Below are 11,067 nucleotides of genomic sequence, written 5' to 3'. Positions count from 1 at the left end.
TTACATACCTACTTCTTTATACCTAAAGCCAAGAAAAATTTGTTATAAGTCTTAATATAGTCACAATATAGGTAGGTACTTATATAGCCCCCTGCTATACTTGAATCGGTCATTATGAAAAGGTAATCTCATTTTTTTTACATTTCCACTTTTTGTCAAATTTGTATTTAATCCACATAGAAAAACGGGTCAACTTTCAATATTATTACAGCAAGAACAGCATACCCCCTTTTCAAACCGTTCAGTTTGAAAAGGGGTCATCTCCTATAGATAACCCATTGGCCATTTTACAACATGATCTGTTCATTTTGAAAACGGGTCATTTCTTTTTCAAATAATGGCGGTTTCTAGGTCTTTTATAGTTTAAAATCAATTTAAAAATAAAAATATATACCTACCATTTTTATTCAGTTGCAATGCGAAACCAAAACAATCTTACTTTTCAATTAGAATACGGAGCGCAGTCCAGTCCTCTGAATCGCGATTTTCGGCTCTTACTGGAGCCTCATAGGAAAAAACGTAGGCACTGTTCTCCATACCCTAATTGACCAGGGCACCGAGAGTTTTTCCCACCCATTGCAACCGAAGTGAAGGTATTAGGTGACTAGCGTCATCTGGCAATTGAAGATGAAGTAGTTTTCAATCCTAGTAGCAAAATTAATAATATTGAAAATATTAAAAATATTACTAAAAGATTTTTAAATTGAAAACTTATTGGTACATTTCCCTGGTGACACCTCCAAGGCTTCTACAATTTTCAAGCCAAATGGATGCTGCAGCGAAGACAAAGAGAAGGAATTCTACGCTATTCAATTCACATCCACCGTCTGCAGCATGGTAAAGTTCCAACGGAAAATGCACCTGGTTACTCTACGGAGTAATACGGCTATAAAATAAAAATGTACACCATTTTTATTCAGTTGCAATGCGAAGGCAAAACAATCTTATTTTCAATTAGAATACGGAGCGCAGTCCAGTCCTCTGAATCGCGATTTTCGGCTCTTATTGGAGCCTCATCGGAAAGAACGTAGGCACTGTTCTCCATACCCTAATAATTGACCAGCGCCGAGAGTTTTTTCCACCCATTGCAACCGAAGTGAAGGTATTAGGTGACTATAGTTTATTTTTTAACCAGGAGCAGTAAACTAAAAAGACAGATTCACACCCAAGAAAGTCACTAGAATAATAACCAAATACATCTTCTTTTTTGGTTGATCTAGTCGGCCCTCAACGGTAATCCATAAATATTATATTAAATTAATACGTCGCTAAAGAGTTCCAAAAACAACTGCTTTTTATATAAAATCAGACTAACAATCTAAAAATTAAAGGAATAACACAGAAAACACAAAAATTGCCGATATAACTTAATTAACCTATGAAATGTCACTAGTGTCAAAATTTGATAAATGTCATTAGTGTCAAAATTTTATAACAGTGGAGTAAACTTGCCTGCGGTTGGACCAATTACAAACAAGCAACACAGCGCGGTAAATTTGAATCACTCCTCTTGGTTAAAAAACAAACCATAGCGTCATCTGGCAATTAAAAGATGAAGTAGTTTTCAATCCTAATAGCAAAATTAATAATATTGAAAATATTAAAAATATTATTAAAAGATTTTTAAATTGAAAACTTATTGGTACATTTCCCTGGTGACACCGCCAAGGCTTCTACAATTTGCAAGCCAAATGGACGCTGCAGTGAAGACAAAGGGAAGGAATTCTATTCTAATTCTACACTATGCAATTCACATCCACCGTCTGCACCTTGGTAAAGTTCCAACGGAAAATGCACCTGGTTACTATACGGAGTAATACGACTATAAAATAAAAATGTATACCAAATATTCATCAGCTCGTATTTAGCAGTTCAATGTGTGTAATAAACAATATTCATACTATAATGACTATTTTTTCTTTAAATACCTGTTCATTTTGAAAACGGGTCATCTTTTTTTAACAAAATTGCGGTTTCTAGATCTTTTACAATTTAAATTTTTTGTAAATATTCATCAGCTTGTATAGTAAATATTAAAACCAAAAAATACATAAAAACAGTTATTTTTTTAATAGTCTTAAAGATAAAATTTTTTACCTCTCCTGTAAAATTTAAAAAAGTGGAGATGAGCCCTTTTCAAAATGACTAATTCACTTATAGCATGGAAAAATGGACTTTGAAAATGAATCTTTTTTATGTACCAGGCCCTTTCAGCACATTGGCTATCATCATAGCCATCTTAATTTCATTCACTGCCACTCTAAATAGCATGCTTGTGTCAATACCATACCAATTTCGCAACTTCTTCAACCATGAAGTCTTCCTTCGTCTTGGACTGCATTTGCCTGATATTTTCACGTCCATAATTTTTGTAGCAGCATATATTTGGGACCTATCATTACATGTCCGAAGTACTCCAGGTTTCTATTTTTGAAACTTTTTGTAATCTCAGTAGTCTTTTTGAGACGTTCTGGTATTGTGGAATTTCTAGTCTTCTCCAGCCAAGAAACATTTAAAATTCATCTAAAGCACGACCTTTCGAAAGTCCAATACGAGCAGGAGTTTGTAGAAGTACCCGTCAAATTTCGTTAGAAATGAGCAGATGGAGAAGAAGCGGAATATTCAGATTATATTGTTTCTAATACAGGTTAAAGCTGTCTAATTTGAAATTATTTAATTGTTTATCTGCTTCAGTCTATGTATACTCGATTTTAATTTCTATACAGGGTGTTGGCTAAAGAATCGGCGATAGCTTAACCTTAGATTCCTGAGCTTAAAGGGCTATCCTAGTGTAAAAGTACGAAATTCTTTTTTTGGGAATTTCTAAAATAAAGAGTACTATACCAATTGTTTTGAAAATTTGCATAGCATTTACTATAAAAAAAAGTACATGCAAAACAATTTTCATAATATTTTTTTTTAAATTAAACGATTTATTCGCCATCTACTGGCACAGTGAAAATAAAAACGTGGCTCCACTGCTGCAGTGATTGGGACTAATAGAGATTATGAAACATAAAATTTCAAAGTGATTATTGAAATATAAGTTATTTACTATACCATCAACTAGGATTTTTGAAAAATATTAAAATTTGGAAAAATGACGAACTGTTGAAAACAATTTTTAAAATTAGCTAAAACATTTTTAAAAACATCCCCATTGGGATTTTTAAGTTTTAATAAATATACCAATTTACATAGAAGTGGTTTTACTTCTTGTTAGAGTTTTTTAACTATATGGTATACAGCCAACCTAGGGAACCTCCCTTTTAGTTTATATATGACAGTATGGTCAACTTGGCGCTACAATACTTGCGATTAGCCACACAACGGAGCAACATAAAGCTGGACATATGGTTCATTTCAAGATGTTTACATCATAAAGTCTTCCCAACATTTTGTAGAGTTAGAACATCCAATAATGTACATCCTAACATCAGGACCTCCATGCAGATTAAACTCATGAAGAAAGAGATTTGTAAACATTACAGTAAACTCAACTACATAGAATGTAAGCTAAAGGTAACATATGATTCTCTACTTGAAACTTTACAATTTATTAATCTTAATTCTTTTATGTCAGACGTTCAGGATAAGGTAGATCATTCACATTCAGTTAAATTTAATAGAGTCAATAATAAATTAAAACACTTAATCAACAATAAGATTAGACTTGATCAACAAAAAGCTTCTCGTAATAAAAATTATTCCAATTTTCGATTCCACCCAAGAATCAAAAATCTCTCAAATGTCCAATTTTCTGATGACGAATTAAAACTCTTAAACCTCGGCCTCAAACACTCCATTCCTAGCAATTTATCTATCAAAGATCTTGAGAGTCTTTCCATAGAGACCGACATGGTTATTCAGAATCTTTCCATTTCACTCACACAAAAAACTTCAATCAGAAACTCTTGCATCCAAACTATCAACAAATTCAAAACTAAACTTCTTTCCAACAATAACTCCTCTCTTACCAACATCAGTTCCCCTTCTACTTCTACACAAACTTCTTCATCTCTCTCTTTTCCCAATTTCTCATATAATAAGTCTAAATCCCTTCTCTCCACACTCAAATCTATCAAAAATAAGATCCAAAACCACCACCTCATCTTCAGCAAAGCAGATAAGGGTAACTGCCTTGTTATTTTAGACCAACAATTATACATTGACAAAGTCACCTCTTTCCTAGACAACAATAACTTTACTTTGCTTCCTGTTGATCCCTCTAAATCTTTTGTTTCGAAGATGAAAACCAACTTAAAGCAATTTACTGAATTCTTTTCTGAATTTGAAGCACCATATACTAAAATTCCATCAAATCCACTCACCCCCAGGTTATACGGTTTACCAAAGATACACAAAGTTGACATTCCTATTCGTCCCGTTGTCAGCTTCATTAACACTCCAGTTTCTATTTTATCTAAATTCATTCTTAACACCATTAAAAACTTTATTAACTTTACCCCACAGTTTACTGTTTTGAATTCTCGCCAATTAGTTGAAAAACTTCAACTTGTCAATCTTAATCCAAATATTGTTATGCTTTCTTTTGATGTTAGCAATTTATTTACTTCAGTACCAAAAAATGAATCGATTAGTCTGGTTAATTCACTCCTCTTAAATAATTCTGTCACTTCCACCACCACTTCGTCTATTATAAACATTCTCAAAATTTGTCTATCTCAAGATTACTTTGTTTTTAATAACAACTTTTATCAACAACCTGACGGTTTAGCAATGGGTAGTTGCTTATCCCCTTTCTTAGCTGATGTTTTTATGGATCACTTAGAATCCAACTATATCATAAAAAATCCAGAGATCTTACACTGGTTCCGTTATGTTGATGACATTTTAGTCCTCATTTCTGGTAACTCTGATTCAGCTCACAACTTACTTCACAAAATAAATCAAATCCATCCTAATATCACCTTTACCATGGAACTAGAATCTTCTAACTCCATTAACTTTCTGGATTTATCTATTACCAGACTACATGACCACTTCAACTTTGGTATCTACCGTAAACCAACACAGACAGATCATGTTATCCATTCTACTTCTAATCACCCTTTATCATATAAACTCTCTGCTTTTCGCAGTTTTATACATAGATTAAACTCTATTCCTTTATCCGTAACTGAATTCAACAAAGAGTTGAATATTATCAAACAGATTGCAGTCAACAATGGTTATGACCCAGACATTATCACTAAACTTCAACAAAAAAGAGAACTCAAATTACTACAACAATCCGCTTTCTCTACATCATCCACAACTACTCCCATCTATGCCTCCTTACCATTCAATAACTCCAAATTATCTGAAAGAGTCAAACATATCATTTCAAATTCTTGTGACAACATAAAAATATCTTTCAAAGTTAATAACACTCTCAGCAAAAGTTTAACTAATACCAAAGATCCTATCCATTATATGAACCGGAGTGGGGTATACAGACTCTCTTGTTCAGATTGTGATGCCACCTACATCGGCAGAACTTACAGATCCCTTTCTACCCGATCTGCTGAACACAGCAAGAGAGATACCACTTCTGCCTTTTCACACCATTTAAAAGTCAATAAACATGAACTTAAGATTCCTGAAGGTGTCCAGTTGATACACAATATTCAACAAAACAATACACTCCGTTTAGACTTATACGAAGATTTGGAGATTGGCAAGGACATGAAGAAGAGTCCCAACTGTGTCAATAGACAAACATCCCTTAACCGCAACTTTGTCCCCATTCACCGCCAATTATTCTCATAATTCCTATTTTTTCAACTTCCTCTTTTTATCCTATTCTTTCTCTTTCAACTTACTCTCTCTTCTTTTTCAAAATTTCCTCTTTCCTTCACTGCTTCCAAACTCCTTTACCCGAATAACATTATTAACTATTGAACCCTATTAACCATCACCTCATTAATTCACCCTACTATCTTTTTACTTCTTTTTCATTTCATTACTTCGTTCAGTTTAATTCCACACCTCATCTTTTCTTTATCCCTCTCTTTCCCTTAAAATTCTTGTCTTTATACCTTACACCACAGCCCTCTGCTTTTTGTCTTTGACCTTTTCCAAGAAAACTTTTACCTCTCCAACTAACATCCATTCACTTGATTTCAGTTCTCACATTCAGATCCATTATCATTACAATTAAATTATATCTATATTCTTTTTCTTACTTTGGTTTTATTTTATTCAGTACACTTTCAATATTATTTTCATTTTAATTTCATTTTTGTATCAACTGGACTTAACAGCTATAATCATACATTACTTTATCTCTAATTTCCCATACCAACACTTTGTCACAAGAATTCTCTCAAAACTTTTGAAATAAAATTAAAAAATAAACCATCTCATAATAATTACAATTCTTTTTCATTCACATATTACACACTTTTAATTATTTGACTGTATCCTAACTCAAATCCATTATTTACAAAAACTTGCATTTTTAAATAACAATATTTTCCTTTTACATATACAACCACCAATACAATATAGACTAGATTAAATTGCCTACCAATTTATTCATTTTGTACAATAACTTTCCAACTAATATTGATTTTTCTCTTTTCTCACCTTCATCTATTTTTATCTTTTTATCTTTATTGACAGCAGCTTACTTTCTTTCTATCAATTTGATCAATCTAATGTTATGGTATACAGTCAATATAAATAATCTTATATTCTAAATTAATTTTGTATATCACAATTTCTTTTCAATAACCAATAGATTTAAAATGTTAGACATTTTCAGATATTAAAATCTTTATCATTTGTTGTGGGTCATGACCTTTTGGTTAATTAACATTGAAAATCGACTACCTTTTTCTCTACTGTCAATGTCACTTCAAACAGTTCCTTAGACATTAGTGTCACTTTATAGTCAAAGTTGGCCTAAGATGGTTGATTGAGGTTTTGGTAGGGTTTCACCATGTTCCCATAGGCAATATCCTGTAACATCGGCGTTTAGCCTGTTTAATATTATTTTTAAATAATGTAAATTGAATTTTAAATTCAACCATTGTTTGGTTCTGGGGCTATTTAGCAAGTATGCACGTAAGTAATCTAACCACATTTTTAGCTTTTAAAAATTTCAACCATCTTTCAATTCTAATAGTGGGATTACTTATTTTATTGTAGATTCACTGATGATGGACCGATAGGTCTGAAAACGTTCTGAATTGGACATTTTTATTCAATCCATTGGGATTTTTAAGTTTTAATAAATATACCAATTTACATAGAAGTGGTTTTACTTCTTGTTAGAGTTTTTTAACTATATGGTATACAGCCAACCTAGGGAACCTCCCTTTTAGTTTAAAACATTTTCAGTTTCAAAAACCGCCAAATTGACATTTTTTATCCGATCAAAAAACCTCTAGTTGATGGTATAGAGCAGCGGTTCTCAATCTGTGGTACATGTACCACTGGTGGTACATTAAATTTTTTGAGGTGGTACACAAAACGCAAAAACAGCCAAAATCAGCACCACTTTTATAGTTAATTAGATCACCTAGTTAGATATGTATTTCAGTTAGGTGGTACCAAAAATAATAAAACGTATTTGGTGGTACATGACACAAAAATATTGAGAACCGCTGGTATAGAGTATAGAAAATAACTTATATTTCAATAATAACTTTGAAATTTTATGTTTCAAGACCTCTATTAGTCCCAATCACTGCAGCAGTGGAGCTATGTTTTTGTTTTCACGGTGTCAGTAGATGCCGCAGAAATCGTTTAGTTTTTAATATTTTTGTATGACAATAATTGTTTTACATGTACTTCTTTTTATAATAAATGCTCATGCAAATTTTCAAAACAATTTTGGTACAGTTCTTTTTATTTTAAAAATTCCCAAAAAAATATATTAATTTCATACTTTTACACTAGGATAGCCCCTTAAAATAGGTTGATTTAAGCTAACTTACCTTAGTACGAAAGTTGATAATAACCGAAATACAGGGTGTCAAAGTTAAACTTTTATTTTATTTATTCTTGAGTATTTCCTTACATTGGGTAACAACACGAAATTTGGTAAGCGGGGTTTTTTGGGACAATAAATCTAAATTAACCACCAAAAATGATGTATTAGCTAGAGGGCGCCACACATGCCTTTCAGCGCTTATTTAATAGGTTAATTTTTTTTACTATCCACTCTATATACTTTTTGAAACAAAACTTTAATTCTCTTAATATTTTTACTTAAAAAAGGTATACTTCATTTATCTCGCTAAACTCAACCGTTTTCGAGATAAAAGCATTTTAAATCTGTGAGGCAACATCATTTTTTGCATAATATCATTATAGCTACGCCCGAAAAATAACTTCAACATAAAAATTTCCAAAAATGTCTCGCAAATTTCTTCAAATGGAATTTTCGATACAATGACATAAATATGAGAACTGGCGCAATTATTATGGTTTCAAGTTTATTTTTCGGGTATAACTACAATGATAATTATGCAAAAAATATGTTGTACCGCAGATTTAAAATGCGTTTATCTCGAAAATAGTTATAGTGTACAGAATGTAGTATACCTTTTCTAATTAAAAAATATTAAGGCCATCGGTACATAATTCGCAAATATTTTACGGCTGTCTCAACTTTTTCTGTCTTTACACGGCAAATTACGTGTAGTAAAACTCACACTGGTATGGATATGTAAACATTACTAGAATGTCATTCTACTTGACAATCTCATCATTAACTTTAAAGAGATGGCTTTTGAATGTTCTTGGATAACTGTTATTTGTATAATTGCAAATTATTAATTCAGTTAACAAATGTGATAATTTTTGAAGTTATACTTCTTTAGGCGCGATTGAGATTGAGGGTAAATTTATATTGATCTGCGCCCATGCGCACACCGACAGTATGGTATTAGTCGTTATACGACTCTGATTGGGTGTTGAAATGATCTGTCAATAATAAATAATTGTTCAATATGAAGGTAAACAAATGTATAATAAATATATTAGTTTTATTGTTGTGAGGACAGAAACAAAAAAGTTTATAATTGTAGTGATATTTAAATAGATTTTAAAAGCAACAGGTACGTAATAATTGTAAATGTATCATAGGTACCTACCTATTTGAACCTACCAAAATACATAGTATGTAATACTTTTATTTACATAATTTGATTACCATCAAAATTTCTATCAATGTTCACCTAATATATTGTTTTCTTACTCTATGTTTTGTTGTATTTTTTCAATTCTAAATCATTTCAATTCAAAATCAAAATAATTTAATTTAATTCAAAAATGTCAAAAGCTTAATCCGTTTAGTTAGTCGATCTTCGCACATAATGACAAATTGCCTCCGTGGCGAAGCGTTTAAGGCGAATGAACCCCAATATACCAACCGCGCTGATAGCTGGTTCGAATCCCAATAAAAACTTTTATTTTTTTATTTTTTTTATACATTTTATGATAAGTATATTTATATAATTTATAAATTTATAAGTATATTATATAATTTTATTTTCAGAAAATACGTATTTAGTTAAAAAAATTTCCGATAATTAATGTTCAGAAATCATTTGTGGCATTTTTAATGTGTTTGTGTGTGTTTTATTCTTTTATTATTTTAATTTTTTGCACTGTTTTAATAAAAATGTTTGAGAAGTAGTAAGTATAAATTAGTTTAATATTTAAATAAAATATAAATAAAAAGTATATTAATTCCGTTTAAATCATATAATAGAAGTATAACTTCTTACGTGCGTACAAAGTACACACACAGTCTTTTTTTCACTAACTATGTATTCAGTGATTGTAATAATTTATATGTACAACAAAAACTAATACTCAATCGAGAAAAGAGGAAAAGCGTTAAAGTGCATTTGATAAGCATTGCAGCCGAAAATACGTACCCATCCCCTTAATGGAATAAAAGTTTTGATGCAAAAAACACATAGAGTGGTTCAAAAAAATTTAACCCATTAAATGAGCGCTGAAAGGCGTATGTGGCGCCCTCTGGGTAATATATCGTTTTTGGTGGTGAATTTAGATTTATCATCCCAAAAAACCATGCCTGTCAGGAAATATTCAAGAATAAATAAAATAAAAGTTTAACTTTCGGTTATTATCAACTTTCGTACTAAGGTAAGTTAGCTTAAATCGACCTATTTTAACCTCAGGAATCTAAGGTTAAGCTATGGCCCATTATGTACCAAACACCCTGTATAGTCATTTTAGTACAAAATACTTTTTATGTTATATTTGCACATTTAATTTAATTATTCGTATTCTAACTACATATAAGCAACTGAACAACTTCTTGATACATGATAATTATTTTATACATATCTCAAGATATAGTAGTTACTGCTACAAACCCATACATTTAATTTAATTACTTGTATTCTAACTACATATAGGCAACTGAACCACTTCTTCTTTTGTCATATACACCAACGATACTTCTTTTATACATATCTAAGGATATCGTAGTTACTGCTACAAACCCATCTGGATAAGAGATGGTTAGATTGTGACCTTTACTTTGGAGACCTCTTACTACTTCTGGATTCTGTAACCAAATAAAGATGAATAAGCTTCCGATTATAATTATTTATAAAATAATTTAGAGGACATCAAGGATTGTGCAAGAAAGAACTGAGTAGAATGGAACGGAAACGATAATATTATTATAAGCCAAATGACAACAAATAGACTTGTAAAGACTGCAAGAGACGGTTACCCAACAGGAAGAAGATCAATGGAAAGACCACGAAAACGATAGAGGCACAGTGAAAAACAGATAGAACCATATCTACACACAAAGCAGAAGAAGAAGAAGAAGAAAAAGAAGAAGAAGAAGGGTAGGTTTTTGACAGGTTTTTGATGTATATTTTTAATATTACCTGATGTACCCAATCGTCCTCCATATCCAATGTCATTGGGAAAAGTTGGTGATGTATCCTTTGTAGACCGGATGCACTTTCCACATCCATGTTAAAGTATAAGCGATTGAGTATAACCTAAAAAACAAAAAAAAGTAGAATATTGGTCTGCTAGTTTTACAATGGAATTAACTTATCT

The 11,067-nt window shown here is 31.4% G+C and overlaps 1 protein-coding gene across 1 annotated transcript in view; it reads right to left on the bottom strand.

Annotated features, from left to right (window-relative positions):
* Positions 1-10,354: 10,354 nt before the first annotated feature.
* Positions 10,355-11,067, bottom strand: part of LOC114328424 (scoloptoxin SSD14-like) — a 32,929-nt gene continuing 32,216 nt past the window's right edge. Inside the window, exons 9-10 of the mRNA XM_028277276.2 lie at positions 10,890-11,006; positions 10,355-10,555 (exon numbers count right to left, since the gene is read on the bottom strand). Coding sequence (XP_028133077.2) covers positions 10,394-10,555; positions 10,890-11,006 — 279 coding nt within the window. The 3' untranslated portion in view covers positions 10,355-10,393. The remainder of the gene's footprint in view (positions 10,556-10,889; positions 11,007-11,067) is intronic.

Source organism: Diabrotica virgifera, chromosome 3, assembly GCF_917563875.1.
Source record: "Diabrotica virgifera virgifera chromosome 3, PGI_DIABVI_V3a".
NCBI classification, from domain to species: domain Eukaryota; kingdom Metazoa; phylum Arthropoda; class Insecta; order Coleoptera; family Chrysomelidae; genus Diabrotica; species Diabrotica virgifera.
Note: the sequence above shows the minus strand (reverse complement) of the source record. Positions and strands in the feature narration are given on the sequence as shown.